Source organism: Amphibalanus amphitrite, unplaced genomic scaffold (genome assembly GCF_019059575.1).
Source record: "Amphibalanus amphitrite isolate SeventyFive unplaced genomic scaffold, NRLGWU_Aamphi_draft 002343F_arrow, whole genome shotgun sequence".
Classification (NCBI taxonomy): Eukaryota; Metazoa; Arthropoda; class Thecostraca; order Balanomorpha; family Balanidae; genus Amphibalanus; species Amphibalanus amphitrite.
Genome location: NW_024883810.1, coordinates 23,634 through 40,033, shown reverse-complemented (window position 1 = coordinate 40,033; position 16,400 = coordinate 23,634). Strand labels below are relative to the sequence as shown.

At 52.4% G+C, this 16,400-nt stretch overlaps 1 protein-coding gene across 1 annotated transcript in view; it reads left to right on the top strand.

Moving 5' to 3' along the window:
- Positions 1-4,998: 4,998 nt before the first annotated feature.
- Positions 4,999-16,400, top strand: part of LOC122376839 (disintegrin and metalloproteinase domain-containing protein 12-like) — a gene marked incomplete at both ends in the record, with an annotated part of 34,409 nt that continues 23,007 nt past the window's right edge. The window contains 4 exons of the mRNA XM_043356808.1: positions 4,999-5,145; positions 8,926-9,135; positions 9,667-9,741; positions 12,785-12,957. Coding sequence (XP_043212743.1) covers positions 4,999-5,145; positions 8,926-9,135; positions 9,667-9,741; positions 12,785-12,957 — 605 coding nt within the window. The remainder of the gene's footprint in view (positions 5,146-8,925; positions 9,136-9,666; positions 9,742-12,784; positions 12,958-16,400) is intronic.

Here is a 16,400-nt window from a genome sequence, read left to right as displayed (position 1 = left end):
AGGCGAATAATTTTACTTCGTGATTTACATGAGCATATTTTCTGAGACACATTCATTAGGAATAGGATTAACAAGCGTAATTATACCATACCGTAACCTTATTATATACCCACAACCATCGCACTTGTGGGAGGGGGAGGGGGAAGGGGTCGGATAAAACCCCATGGTTTTCCGCAATTACTCGCGCAAAAAGCGGCCGATCGCGCCGAAACTTTCGGTGCCCTCGAGATCATCAATTTTACATCTAATCTAAAAATTTCATGACTCTGACCCAACTGACCTTTGACCTGTGGCATATTTCTCGAGACCATGTTTGGCCGGAATCGCGATTCGGCGTATGCCAGCTCACATTATCCGCGGTTTCCAGTCTTTTTGTGGTTTTAAACGTTCAAATATGTGAAATGATGTTGGTGCCATGCATAATGGTGGGTGTCAAGGTCACGTGAAGGTCAAGTCAAGGTCAGTGACCTTTTGATGACCTTGGTTCACTTTTTCGAGTTTTACTTGTTTCTAGGGTAGTTTTTGGTGCTGATTTCGATTTTAGCAGCCATTTGAATATTTACGAAGTAGTTCTGGTGCCTTCGTTCCATGTTACGAAGCTATCAGTAGTAGGTGACACTTCTATGGATGGCCGGCAGGACGCCTACTAGTTGATCTAACCTGGCCTGACCCGACCTGGCCTAAATGCATAAAGACATCGTCTGTGATCAAAACTAACATGAAATTCGCGATCAGCACCCCAAAATACCCCGTAACACCATAACTTTGCGAAGTTTCAAGAGGTCTCGATTTCCCAACTTTAGTTGGGTCATTAAACTGACTTGGAAAGTCAGCTTATGACCTTGGACTTTGAAATTGGATATATTCGGCCTTATTTCGTCATAGGCAGCACGCTTGACTTTTCCGCGAAGCTCTAGCTTGATCAGGGGCCAAACGGCTGAGCGGGGGGTCCTATTCAACCCCCTATACTATGTTGATTATGCACATTTACAAGTAAAATTCTCACCAGGACACACCAGCCAACATCTGTGCACAATCTGGCTACAATTCTACCTATGGTTTGCCCTCTACGAATAAATACGTGCTAGATCGGAAAAATCCCCACTGTGCGCCGCGCCGGTCTCTGACTCTGTCCGTAACTCGGCGAACACTGAGACTTTCCGACCGCCGCCGCGCTGGTCTCTTAGTCGGGTCCGCAGCTCGTCGAACAGGCTGAGGCGCTCCGGCCAGTGCAGCGGTTCTGAGCCTGGTTGGCTGGTAGCTCGGCGAGCACTGAGGCTCTCTGGCCAGCGGTACTCGTATTTGCTGGTTGTCTCTGAGTCTCTCGGTAGTTCGGCGAACACTGAGGCTCCCCGGCCAGCGGTATTTGCCGGCCGCCTGTTTGCCCTGTCGATGGGAAATATCGACGGCGGATAATTGCCAGGGATACTCCGTGGGCCACTCGTATAGCATGCACAGAAGTCAGGACAATGCACGGACATGGGGCTGGAGGGAGACAGTCGGACGCAAACTGCGGAACATCGAACGTTGTCGAAAACCAGTCGGCAGTCACGGTTCGCCGGTGATGGGAGTGTCAGCGTGGGAAAATCTGATAAAAGGAAATGCATCAGTTAAACCTTACTTTTTCAAGCTGCCTGAGCCCTGAGCATGGGTGGTTTGCAGTACCGATTTCCTAAATTCACGTACTTTCCTTGCCTATAATAAATGTTCCCAACTCGAAAGTTCTACAGTGTGGCTCGATGGCTCGGGCTCGATTTGTAGGCACTTTACTGAGAATGGTATTATTATACATATATCAATATTAGGATGAAGTACATACCTACCTAATTGGAAGAATTAACGCATTACACAGGGGACAGAGCTATGGGATCAGCGTAGAAGAAACGCCTTCACTAAAGATAAGCGTGCTTAAGCGTAATTTGTAACAGGGCTGCGGAGTCGGAGTCGGGCGGGAGTTGTAGTGACCGCGCAAACACATTCGGACCCCGCGCCGCCACCGTCACATGACACGAGCCGCTCCACCAATCAGAGGAGGCCGCCGCCTCAGCGGCCCTGCCGCCCGGGGCGCAGGCGGCCGCCCGCCTGCCGCCGAACGCTGCTCGCCGAGGCCGGCCCGGCTCCGGGGGGCCGTCCCAGAGGAGACGCTCGTATACCTAGTGTCGCGGAAAAACTGGTTATATCTTGTCATAAATAATCGAGCATATTTCTCACGTTGACCTAAAAAAAACAGATTTTAAGATAAAAAGATATCCGACATGAACTTTACTTTCATTTTATGGACTTAACCCTCGCGGGCCCGGGGGGGGGGCGTTTTTCGCCCCCCCCTGGCGAATATTTGCGATAGCTCCCGAACGTTTAGGGATAGGAAAGCGAAATTTTCAGTACCTTTTCTCCCATCAATTTGACATCTTCCGAAGTAAAAAATTTGGACCTAGCCCCCTTGATGACGTCACAAGGTCCATTTTTCTAGATCCCTGCACGGCAAATTTCGGCGTCACAGACGCAAACTTCAAATAGCTGCTAAAAATAGAGTTTTAGAGATAAAGACAAATTACGAGTACGGTTGTGTAGCGTTTGACCTAGAGAAAAATAGAAAAATAGTTTTGGTGACCTGAGGTCAGAGGTCAGGTCAACGACCCCGAAATGTGGTTTTAGTTTTTCGCAAATAACTTCGACAAAAATGGTCCTAGAGCTACGGCAGTGGTACCATTGCATTCGCCTTGTCAAGCCGCGTCGAATGATATAGTTTGTTCGGAAAAGGTCAAGTTTTATGTTGACCTCATGTGACCTCGAATGACCTCTGGTTGACCTTGACACATGAGAGGTCGTTTATGATGGATTTGTACCCGCTGATCACGAATCTGGCATCTATTTTCTTCTAAGCCTTCATTTAGAGCTTCCGGATGGCAAAATTGTCTTATTTATTATTACTAACTTGAATTAGTGAAATAGCCTCTAGCAGGGATACTCTTCAGTGACCTTGACCTTTGAGCAGCCTTGTATCGTAAGATGAACCACAAATAGGGAACTGATAAGCCTCAAAACATTTCAAAACATCTTGGAAGTTAGCACGCAAGATGTGCGAAAAAGTGCCAAGTTTGAGGTCAATTTTGAGCGTGACCTTGACCTTGACCTTTCACTTTGAGCACATTTTCAGAATCCTCAGATTCTCTTCTTTCGTTTGACACCTAATTTTGCCGGTTTGATGCCGCCTGCCGTCTTCTAGAAGGCTTACTTTGAGATCACTACACATGTGCCGGTTTTTGCCTTTGACCTTGACCTCTGACCTTGAAAATTGACCTGAGGTCAAAAATTTTAGGTGCTTTAGAATCGTCTCGTAAGGACCTTTCGTTTGGTATCGCTTTTGTTTCCGTAGCTCCCTTATTTACGGAGTTAGACGGGGGGGGCGAAAAACGCCCCCCCCCGGGCTGCGGTGCTTGGGATTACCCCCCGGGCCCGGCCGGGTTAAAGAGCAATGTCGGAGTCTGAGCTGGAGTCAGAGTCGAAGTCGGAGTCCATTTTTAACCCGCGACCTGGTGGGGGGGGGCTATTTTTTGCCCCCCCCCCCCCCTCCAGCCTTTTCGATATATCTCCAGAACCGCTGCGCCGATCGCCACCAAACTTTCAGTACCCTCCCGGACATCAATTTTACACATTGTGACCAAATTTTTTTTTCCAAAGGCTATGATAGGTTGGCCGGAAATGACGTCAGAGTGACGTCATGTTCTGCCGTTTTCGACCCAAAAAAGGGTTTCGCGGGAAGAGCTGTCAGGCCTATAGCTTTGCAAATACAGAAAAATGATAAAGACATGAAAGCTGTAGATTGAACAGGGCTACAAAACTGCTATCTCGGATTTTTGAAATTTTTGGATTTTGACCACCAAAAATCAAAAAATAGATTTTTTGGATATAATAATCGAAAAATCCAAAAAAGTTTTTTGAATTTCGCAAAAACCGGAATAAATGTGATAGTCCTTACCGCCTTCCATCCACATACCAAATTTGAGATTGATACCTCTTTTTTTGGCGAAGTTATAGCGAAAAAACTGTTCAAAATTGATGACGTCAAATTTTCAAACTCAATTTTTAGCAATTCTAGACCCCGTAGCGCAAAACAAAGACCACCATTAGACTCCCCGTGACGAGCTGCATCGAATTAATACCCATTTTATGCAAAAATATCAACTTTAAAATTTGACCTTTTTTGGCCTGACCTTGACCTGACCTTGACCTGAACTTCACCAGAAACTGACCTAATCCGTACCTGATAGTCTTATAACCAACAGCATTGAGTTGGAAATGAAAAATTGGCCATAAAACATGTATCACACAACCTTAGTAAAGTTGGGCTCATGTGACCTGACCTGTGACCCTTGGTGACCTGACCTGTGACCTGACCTGGCATTGCCAGTGACCTCTAATAGCAACATATCTACTAGGCAACTGACGCCCTACCGCTGATTCTCGACAAAATGCGTTTTCCTCGGTGTTATAGCGCATTCCCTAGAAGCCCCGTGAACGGTGAAACATTTCATCTTTGACCTGACCTGTGACGTCCTCGGTGACCCCGAGGTCAATGAAATTTGGTTTTCTTCGACAAATTTGACAGGCCTTTCGAACGCCGTTTGAATTTTGCGGATCCGTCCAGTAGTTTCGGAGATACGAGGGGGGGGGCAAAAAATAGCCCCCCCCCACCAGGTCGCGTTATTAACAGACCCCACCAGGGCGCGGGTTAAAGTCTGAGTCGGAGTTGGAGTCGGAGTCACCAAAAAAATCATCGACTCCGCAGCCCTGGTTTGCAATGGCGAATGACGGCTGCGCCACCCGGGATGCGCGCTGTGTGCTGTGTATAAATACCAATAGTGAACCAAATAACAACGTCAGTTCAGTGGAGAAATGCGAATAAACCCTGCCCTATCAGCCAGTAATCTGTACCGTGTGCTGTGTTTCTCGGTGTATGAGTACCGCTCAGAGCGCGTCTGTGTGTCTGTTTCCCAGGAGATCGAGCACTGCTACTACCACGGCACGGTGCACGGCTACCCGGGCGCCGTGGCCGCCATGCGGACCTGCAACGGCATCTCGGGCGTCATCCAGATCGGCAACGAGACCTTCATCATCCACCCCTTCTTCGGCGGCGACATGTCGGTCAGTACAGCCCCCTCCCGGCGACATGTCGGTCAGTGCAGCCCCGGCGACATGTCGGTCAGTACTACCCCTCCCGGCGACATGAGGCTGGGTCCTGACAACCTGTCGCCCTGCTTCTGGCGATTTAGAGATCATAGAGCCGTTACAAACTCGGCTGTCTCGAGATGCATTGATTTCAATCAACCACTCGAATCTACACACATCACATTGCAAAATGCACACCTGCATGGAGAATAGTCGGTTGTTGGTAGTCGGTAGTCGCTAACATGTAAAGTACCGGGAAAATATTTCATGGCTATCCTTCATCAAATAAGACGGGCGGTCGGGGCCGGCCGGGCTGAAGTGGGCGTCGACCTGCAGTGGTTTGGCCGGCCGGCCGCCGTCGTCGGTGGACGCTCATGGTGCTTCGTTCAACAGTCGGATTGTTTGTTCCCGTGTCGGGAGGACAAACAGGCTGACGCCGGGCGCCAACAGAGGGGCTACATCTGCGCCCGCCGGAGCCGGCACACAGACGGCGCCGCCGCCGCCGCCGGCGCAGCAGACCCGGCCGCAAACACGGCCACCCAGCCTGTATCACAGCGACTCTGCCGGTATCACAGCGACTCTGCCGGTATCACAGCGACTCTGCCGGTATCATGGGGCCACGTGCCGCAACCACGTGCTTGGGGCGGTCACAGCAGCCCGGTCTTCGGCAACAGCAGCCCCATAGCATCCCCACAGCAGCCCACAGCAGCCTCACAGCAGCCCGGTCTTCGGCAACAGCAGCCCCATAGCATCCCCACAGCAGCCCACAGCAGCCTCACAGCAGCCCGGTCTTCGGCAACAGCAGCCCCATAGCATCCCCACAGCAGCCCACAGCAGCCTCACAGCAGCCCGGTCTTCGGCAACAGCAGCCCCATAGCATCCCCACAACAGCCCCACAGGCCACAGCAGCCCCGGCCGGCGGCCTCAGCAGCCCCGCAGCAGCCCCATAGCATCCCCACAACAGCCCCACAGGCCACAGCAGCCCCGGCAGCTCCGCGGCGCCAATCGGCCGGCGGCCGGCTGAATGCGCGCTTATGAGACGTTGACACCCCGGCAGGGCGGTAGGTATCGAGCGAGGCGGCGCGCTCGGCCGGCGAATTGCCTCAATAAGGTCTGATTGGGCCGGCGAGGAGCGCAGCGCTGGCTCTCCAGGTGGGCTCCACTGTGACTGACGCGCAATCAGCGCGCGACGAGACGGCCGGCCGGCGCCGCCGAGAGCGGGCCGCCGAACAGTGCGGACTCGGCACTCTGTCCGCGGTACGGACTCTGCCCGCGGTACGGACTCTGCCCACGGTACGGACTCTGCCCGCAGTACGGACTCTGCCCGCGGTACTGGCTCTGCCCACGGTACGGACTCTGCCCGCGGTACGGACTCTGCCCACGGTGCGGACTCTGCCCGCCGTACGGACTGTCCGCCGTACGGAGTACGGACTCTGCCCGCGGTACTGACTCTGCCCGCGGCCCGGTATGGATTGTCCGCCGTACATACTGCCCGCGGTACAGGCCCTGCGCTGCAGGCAGCTCTCGGTACGGACTCGTTCCCCGTTACAGACCTTTTAACTACGAACTGCCTACGTTGCGTACTTTAAACACTGTTAATGTTTGCAATACAGACTCTCCAGAGACTGCTGCTAAAAAACACTGCAATTCTTAGCTATTCTTAGCGTTAGCACGACTCTACTTCTTTTTCCTCGATTTTGCTTTCCTCTGGGACGTTTCATTTTTGTTATTTTTTTCCTGGTGCAAACGCATTACATCAAATAAGGACGGCTACAAATTGTCATAATAATTGTCCAAGAGCAATGTTTCTTCTAGTTTTGGCCTCTTCTCCTGACAACTATTAGACCCCGCTCAAGTTGTACCTACCAATCTCAGGCAAGTATGGAAAACACCCCCAACCTCGAACTGCTCCGGCTGTTTTTCAATAGAAAAACACAATTCTAACGAATAGTGTTTGTCTTTTCAAACAACCTGCGGTTATGTGCACGGGACAACGAGACAGGACAGTATGACAGACCAGTGTCCGGAGGGGAGAGGATAGTACGACAGAGCCGGTGTCTGGAGGAGACAGTACCACAGACCGGTGTCCGGAGGGGACTGTACGGCAGACCGGTGTCCGGAGGGGACTGTACGGCAGACCAGTGTCCGCAGGGGTCTGTACACACAGACCGATGTCCGCAGAGGACAGTACCACAGACCGGGACGGCCCGGACCGCTGACGAGGCCGGCCCGGTGCGACCATCCGTCAGCCGTGATGAGCGATTGGCGCCGCCTTTCCGGCACGCTCGCGCCGCGCCGTGTCGGTAATTGCCGCCGGCTACGATCGACAGGGAATGGCGGCCGCGCGCCGACCCAGCCCGGCCCGCCGCGATTCCGACTGTAGCCCGGCCAGCCGCGACCGAGACTGGACGGCGTTGACTGGACCCATGGTTAGTGCCAGTTCACCTCTGGCCGGCCGCAGGTCCGCGCAATGATCAAACACGTCGCCTCTCTCCCCCTCCCCTCTTTCTCTCTCCCTCCCTGAAAAATGGGAGCAGCCGTTTAGGGTGTTTCTGTTCCTTTTTAAATCAGCTCTATGTGGAAGCGATAGGAGTGAACCTCTCCCGATCCTAAGCTGACGATCTGGAGGTTTTCCTCTAGTTCTTGTTCTCTGCTCAGCGAAGGAGAAATGGCGCTGGCCATTGATCCCAGATGGAGTTGGTATCCAGCCTGTGTGGCACGTCTTTGTTGGAAAATCGCTACAAATCTCAGGGCAAATATAGCTGGCGGAAAGTCTCCCAAGGTTCGGACAAACTTCTCTTGGCTCCTTATCAGCATGGATCGCAGGCTTTGGAACTGATGAAACTTCAATGAATTCAGAACAGGCCCGTAGAAAACTCCTAACTTAGTTCGGCTAAGTACAGGGCTGGGTAATTACCACAGACGATCAATAGCCGTTTATGAGCAAACCGTTCGACAAGAGACAGGAGTTCAAAGTTAAGTATGTAGGCCAACTTTGTCACAGCTTTCTTATTCTGGTGCTTAGCACGCGGCACGATTATAAATGGCGTCCGCCTACTGTTCATTTAAGCTGTTTATGAAATAGTTTATAAGTGAGCTTTAATTAATTTGCAACAACAGCGAACTAATTTATCCACAATTTAAAGGCCCTATACACCTCAAAGTGAGTGAATAATGCGTATATGATATATCGGTGACATACTCACTGTCTCTGTCGGCTGCGCCGTCGCTGGATTTTCGGGGTTCGATCGGTGGGACGGGGCGCACCCCGGGCTGTTTCCATCCGCCGCGGGCTCTCGCTGGTTTCCGAGCCTGGTGGGTCGGTGGGACGGTGGGGCGGTGGGGCGGTGGGGCGGTGGGTCAGTGGGTTGGTGGGTTGGTTAGGCGGTGGGGCGGGGCAGTGCACGCCTCCGGCGGCGGCTCCGGCCCGCCGCGCGGGGGTGCTGCCGCTCTCGGGTTTTGCATTCTTAATGCCACTGCGGCCTTTGCGTGACGCTTTGTGCCGATCTTACTGATATGTGGCTGTTGTGGTCTGCTTTGTATAAATAAAGCTTCAATAAGGAAAACCACGCAGCCCAAATCTCGCCCCCCTGGCCGTGCCCCAAACAAGGCTCCCCAAACCGTATCCCAAAGCCGGGCTCTCCCGCTGAGCCGCCGTGACACGCCGTATGCCGTGCTCCCCCGCTGACCCGCTCCGCCGTGTGACGTGCAGTCCCGTCGCGCGGCCCTGACGTGTCATGTGTTGTGTGCCGGCAGTCGAAGCACCCGCACCTGGTTTACGAGGCGCCCAGCCTGACCACCCAGGCGTGCGCCAACACGCGCATGTACGAGTGGGGCCTGCGCAACTACCGCGACCTATCGGACGTGCCGCCGCCCGAGTGGGCCGGCCAGGCGCCGCGCGCGCCCAGAGACGTCCGCATGGTCACCAAACACATCGAGCTGGCGCTGGTGCTCGACAAGGCCATGGTGAGAGCTGCTGGACGTGCGGGAGGCCATGGTGAGAGCTGGTGGACGTGCGGGAGGCCATGGTGAGAGCTGGTGGACGTGCGGGAGACCTGGTGGGCGTGTGGCAGGCGCTGGGACTGAGGCCGTCCGGGGCTGTCTGCGGTCCTCCCGTGGTGCCTGTACATAGTCGGGTCATTGCCTGTGTTAGTGAGAGCTCTGCTGGTCTTTACGCTGCTGTCTTGTTCATTTGAGCGTTTCGAGCATTGAAGGTGAAGCTGATTGGTGGAAACACGCGAGTAAGAGCATTGAGCAGTTCGGCAGTAGACCTGACGATCTACTCAATGGTCAACATTTACGGTAGATGTTTGCCCGTTTTTATGACACAATAGTGCATTTGCTTAATTGATTAGGCATAAGCCATATTAGCGTGCTTCGCATTCAAGTATCATCACATGCGTCGTAAAGATGCTAGATTATCTCTTTACTCGACATCATCTCGATGTGTATGTTATCATCAATGTCGGCAGTGACCGGTGTCGTGTGTGATTTCAGTTTGACCTGCGGAACGCCTCCACCCGGGAGAGCGTTATCCACGACGCCATCCAAATAGTGAACATCGCCGACCAGGTGAGAGTCTGTTGGTCCTTTGGGAGGCGGGACCTGGTCCTTGGGCGGGCGGGACTTGGTCCTTTGGCGACCGGGACCTGGTCCTTGGGCGGGCGGGACCTGGGCCCAATCTTACCAATGCCGTGAATCGGATTTGGCAGCACTGGTCGGAGTTTACGGCATTTATATCAAAGAATTCCTTTTTATTTACATCCAGCTAAACTTGTCCAATTATTTTGATAGCGTGAATGTTTATGAATGTTGCCTGAACGAATGAATAAGTGAATGTGGAATAATTCTGAATGTTACCAAATGCCGTGAATGCGCATTCACGGCATTTGGGAACATTCATCAGTATTCACCATTCATTCATTCATTCATTCATTCATTCATTCAGGCAACATTCATAATCATTCACGCCATCAAACACATTCGGCGAGATTAGCTGGACGTAAATAAAAAGAATACATTGCATATTATTGCCGGTAACTCCGGCTAGTGCTGCCAAATCCTATCCACGGCATTGGTAAGAATGGGTCTAATGGGATCACTGGGCTCGGTAAAGGAGGACTGTCCCCTGTGGGAAGGGACTGGTCATGTGGGAAACTACTGGTCCTCGATCCGCTGGTGAATGAGGACGGGTCTAGCGAGTTATCGGGAAGGACGGGTCCAGTGCGGAGGCTGGTCCTTCTGCGGGAGTGATAGTCCTCTGGTGTGGAGGAGCATTCCTCTGCCGAGGAAGGACTGGTCCGATATGACCAAGTAGGCGCCATCACTCTGTGTAGGATTATTTGTCGTCCAGACTCTGGGATGTCCAGCTGGCTATGACGGCGCCGTCCACCATCTCGGCTGCACCCGGCCAGCCCACCCCCAGTTCCCCCTCGTCCTCCGGCCAGGCACCTGTTTCGCGCCGGGAGGAGTGTCAGCCGCCGCCTGTTCCGCGCGCGGAGGGCCGTCGTTGTCCGTTCCTGTTTCGCGCCGGACAAATATCGGCCGCTGCCGCTCGCCGTTTTCTCGCGTTGTTAGAGAAAACAGAGCGGCCGGTCGGCGGCGGCCGGCTGCGGCGCGCCGGTCGATGGCAGTCGGCAGAGGAGGCGCCGTCGACAGGTAGCTCACGCGCTCCGCCGGCCGACCGGCGCGCACCTCGGCCCCAAGATACGCAGACGCGCCGGCGGCGGCGGCCGGTATCGACCGGCGGACAGCGCAGCGGCTCGTTCGCCGCCGGCAGCCACGCCCCATCTGCGCGGCACCGAGAGCCGCGCGCGGCGCCGCTAGAAATTAACCATTTACGAGAGTGGCGCCGTTCGCGACTGCCAGCCGACTGCAAATCGTGTCCGGACAGTCGCCGCCGTCCGGAGACGGGCCGGAAAATGACCCGTTCACACGGGCACGGCGCCCTTTGTGTGGCGGCGCCCGCGGCGCCCGCCGCCCTCTCCCATCTGCTGATTGAGGGCAGTGATTTGGCACCGGGGCGTCCCTGCTGAGCGGCCACTCCACTTTGATCAGCGGCGCCCGGCGCCCGGCGCGGCCCACAGCGCGGCCCACAGCGACACCGCGGAGCAGGCGCGGCCCACAGCGCGGCCCACAGCGACACCGCGGCCCACAGCGGCGCCCGGCGCCCGGCACGGCCCTCAGCGACACCGCGGAGCAGGCGCGGTTCACGGCCAGCACTGCAGAGCAGTCCACTGTCCGTTAGTCCAGTCACCGCCCCGAGCAGACCTCCGGGCTCCCCGGTCTCCTCCGAGTAGACCTCCGGGCTCCCCGGTCTCCTCCGAGCATACCTTCGGGCTCCCCTCCTCCCCGGAACTTTTGAAAGCAGGCAAAACGTCACAGCTGTTCATCACAGCTCACTTATTTTCCGGAACTGAGAAAATAGACGGCTTGTGCAATCAATTATCTGACTTTAAACGGGGTAAACAACGTCGGAAGCACCGGAACGAGGTAAACAAGCATTTGAAAAAGTCTCTTCCTTTCGCAATATGTAGATTTCGCTCGGTGTTCGGTGCCGTGATCAGCGTATCAAAGCTCGTGTTCTGTGCTGTTTTGTTTACGTGCTCCGGTCAAGGCTTGAGAAGAAATAGAAATTGAGCTGAAGAAGCACCTTGAACTTTTACAACCTTATAGCTAATGGTTGGCTGCAAGCCGCTGAAGGTCTTAGCTCAAGACGCTAAGTCGAAAAAAATGGTTACCACTTACCAATGATGTTTGCAAATCTACAGCATAGAAAGGAAGTCACAAGTGCGCTCACATCTGCACTGTAATGTCGATAGCAGAGCGCTCCCTTACTTCACCAATACGCATCACCGATTTTTTAGTGTAAATAAAGTATGGTGCATGGAATAAACGTTAACTAGTTGGCATTTGTCCAAATACAACATTTTCATTTTCCTATCTAATATGAACGTTTGATGCGCATTGCACCATTTGATGTCTTAGATTGCATTGGCGGGAAATTGTCGGTAATTACCTGAATTATCGGCCAAAGCCCAGTTTTCAGACAACTTTTAACACGGTTTGGCTTTACCGTCATTTCAATCGTCATTGACCTCATCGTCAATTAGAGGAACTGAAAATACCCGACACCTGCATTTCCTCCGTCTCTGTTATAAATGTATCAAAGAGGGTCTTTTCAGTGACTCGTTGTTAGTTCCCATTTATACACGAGATCAATCCCTAAAGTTTTATCTAAGTATCCAATAGGTGCCTGGCGTTTGAGTGCCGCGTTTACAACTCTGTGCATTTCGGAGCGGTACGCCGCACTTGTACGACGAGCGCACATTTTACAGCTTCCGTGGTCAGCTAAAACTCAGTTACAAGGCGCTTTAACCCGAAAAGCCCATTTACAAGGTGACTTAGCTGGAACGTTACATGACCTAATGCATCCAGTTACAGCTTGCTCCATCGCGACTGTTCAGTGCTCAGTGCAGCGGGCGAGTGCGCCTGTCCTGGTACATACATACCTGCAGGCTGGGCGGGGGTGCTGACGTTCCGCTCACTGCAGAGGGCGAGTGCGCCGTCCCGTGGTAAATGCAGTGCGGGATGGTTACGGTCCGCTCCGTTTCAGTACTACAAGACGCTGAACACGCGCATCTCACTGGTGTACATCGAGACGTGGTCGGCCGAGAACCAGGCCACCGTCAGCCCGGCCGAGGAGATCCAGCAGGCGCTGCTCAACTTCAAGGACTACGGCAGCCGCAAGCTGTTCCAGATCTCCCGCGACACCACTCACCTGCTCACGTCAGTACTCACCCGCTCACCTCAGTACCTACCCACCTGCTCACCTCAGTACCTACTCACCTGCTCACCTCAGTACTCACCTGCTCACGTCAGTACTCGCCCGCTCACCTCGGTACCTACTCACCTGCTCACCTCAGTACCTACTCACCCGCTCACCTCAGTACTCACCTGCTCACCTCAGTACTCACCTGCTCACCTCAGTACTCACCTACTCACCTCAGTACCTACTCACCTGCTCACCTCAGTACCTATTCACCTGCTCACCTCAGTACCTACTCACCCGCTCACGTCAGTACTCACCTGCTCACCTCAGTACTCACCTGCTCACCTCGTGAACAGAAGGAGGGTGGGAGAAAGGGAGTTAGAAAGGGAGGGAGGGAGTACTAATCTACTCACGTCCTCACTCACCCGCTCATGTCAGTGGCGAGAGGGAGAGAGAGAGGAAAAGGGAGGAAGGGAGATGAGAGGAGGAAGGGGAAGAGTAGAGAGCGAAGGATAGGAGAGGGCACTGACCTCCTCAGTGCTCGTGTCAGTATGGGAAAGGTGGGAGATATTATTCGACCATTGCACTTCCCATAGATGGCTAGAAATTCTTTTGGTTTCGACAATGTTGCAGTGCAACCTTGAATCAGTTGTATCACCACTTGGTAGGTACGTACATACGGCGCGTTTAGCGGCGGTATAAGGGTATAAAAGTTGACTAACACCAAAAAAAATATATAGGTACACAAAGTTAGGGGAGAGTGGGGCACATTCGTGCAAAAAATGGATAAACCCATATATCTGTTCTTTGGTTAGTGCAATGGCAAAATTGTTGATTGTAGTATGGAAAGGAACTATTGCAGATAGTTTTCCTCTTTAAAAGTTATCCTATAAAATTATTGCTTCCATTAGAAAAAATGACTTTTATTAACTCTGAACATTTGCACGAAACTGCCCCACCTATGGGGCACATTCGTTCAAGAGATGGGGCACTTCCGTTCACCCGGCAAAATTCGAGAAATTACCGGGCATTACAAGAAATTTACCAAAGGAAATTGGCAGGGGGTCATTTCACTTGATTCCTTTCGACAAGAATGCATTGCACAACAAATGTAGAAAGAATGGGCTGGCCAACAAGAATGTGCCAACTGCCGGCCTCCGTGACCTCGCCAAGTTCGCGTGAATTGCTCGTCACGACGTCGCAAGCAGTCGAGACTGAGTCAGGCGAACGTCATTAGAGAAACCTACTACAGATAAAGTCATAAATCGCAAAAACTAAAAAAAATATGCACGAATGTGCCCCCAGGCAGTGCGTACACGAACCTGCCCCACAACGTTATTAGTAATATATTTCAAAATTTCTTTTTGAAAAAAAATGACACTTTTTCAACAAACAAGTTTGCAGCAGTTCCGTGAATAGAGTGGGCTTCTTCACCCCCAATTTTGAAAAGCTGAACCACATTTCCGAGTCAGGATCACGAAAATGGATGATATGAGAAAAGTTTGGAAAGCTCAGGAATATTACAAATTTGCGTTTTTATCAAGCATGACAGCAGGTACAGTGTTGTCTTCTACGGTGAACGAAGGGCGGCAATGATAGACATATTTCCATAATTTACCTTGAGCTCGTGCAGTCACTCGTGTTCCCATAAACTGCTGAAAACGAATGTGCCCCATGCACGAATGTGCCCCACTCTCCCCTACGCTTCGCGATATCATGGACATTTTCATTCCGAGAATTTCAAGAATTCGAGAAAGAAAGCCTAACAATAGGCTTTGAATGATGTCTAAAAATAAGCAATGACTACTTTATTTATGTTGTACACGAATTGAATATATGCAGTTAGCTAAAAGGAAGCTGAACGGCCAACATTTGAAGACATGTAAACAACACACTTTGACTTAACCCTCGCATGTGTAGGGGGGGGGGGTCGGATGGACCCCCCCCATGGTTTTTCGCGAATAACTCGCGTAAAAAGCGGCCGATCGCGACGAAACTTTCAGTACCCTCGCATTGATCAATTTTACACCTACCCTGAAAATTTCATGACCCTGACCCAAATGACCTTTGACCTGTGACCTCTTTTCCGAGACCATGTTTGGCCGGAATCGCGATTTCGCGTATGTCGGCTCGCATTAGCCGCGTGTTTGCAAGCTTTTCGTGGTTTCAAACGTTCAAACATGTGATTTGATGTTACTCCCGTGTGTGTCAAGGTCACCTGAAGGTCAGGTCAGGTCATTGACCTTTGGTGACCTCGGGTGACCTCGGGTCACTTTTTCGAGTTTTACATGTTTCTAGGCTAGTTTTTGGAGCTGAATTCGAATTTAGCAACCATTTGAACATTTACGAAGTAGTTTTGGTGACTTCGTAACATGTTACGAAGCTGTCAGAGGCGGTTGACACGTACTACGAATACCCGTCACGACGCCTACTGGTTGACCTGACCTGACCTGACCCGACCTGGTCTAAATGCTTCAAGACATGATCTGTGATCAAAACTAACACGATATTCGTGATCAGCACCCCGAAAAACCCCTTAGCAGCCACACTTTACGACTTTCTAACAGGTCCCGATTTTCCCGACTTTGGGTCATTGACCTGACCTGGAAGGTCAACCAATGACCTAGGACCTTAAAATCGGGTATCATCGGCTTCCTCTCGTCACGGGCAACACGCTCGTTTTTTCCGCGAAGCTCTAGCTCGTTCAGGGGCCAAACGGCAAGGGGGGGGGTCCAACCGACCCCCCCCCTACACATTAGAAGCTGGCAAACGCCGCACACATGCGAGGGTTAACCCGCGCGGGGCTGGGGTCTCCAGCCGAACGCGCGGGGCTGGGGGGTGTAAATTTTACCCCCCTGTTATCTCCCGAACTAATGGACCGATTTGGAAAATTCAAACGCCAATCGAAATTTCTCATCACGAACAACTAAAAACATGTACTTAATTTAAAGTTTGAGGTCAAGGTCAAGGTCAGGTCAGGGGTACAAATTGCAAGTTCCTACAGTATCGGCCTTGCACCGTAGTTGCCGAAGATTGGAGTCATGGACTGAGACTGCCCAGCCAGCAATTTTGCTCCGGGCCCAAGCAGGCTCAAGTGCGGATTGCCCGAGATTTTTAGTCGGGCTAAAGTCGGCTAGGGCTTGGGCTAAAGTCGGCGTATGACACAAATACGCCGACTAAAGCCCATGCTCTGCCGGAGGTATGCCCGCTCTGCGAGCTCCGGACAGCCGTAGTTTAGCCCTAGTTGAGCGACGATTGGCGTTAGCCCGATTTAAGCCCGAGCAGTGAATCCATTTATATAATGGAGATTACTCTGGGCCCGAGGGGGCTGAACTCCCGCAAGCCCACTCTGTGTGCCCTGTCTATCCCGACTTAAGCCATAGAAGTGCATGGGGTTTATACATTGCAAACTGCTGTGGCTTTGCTCGGGTTCGACTCGAGTGATGGCTCCTGTTTTCTC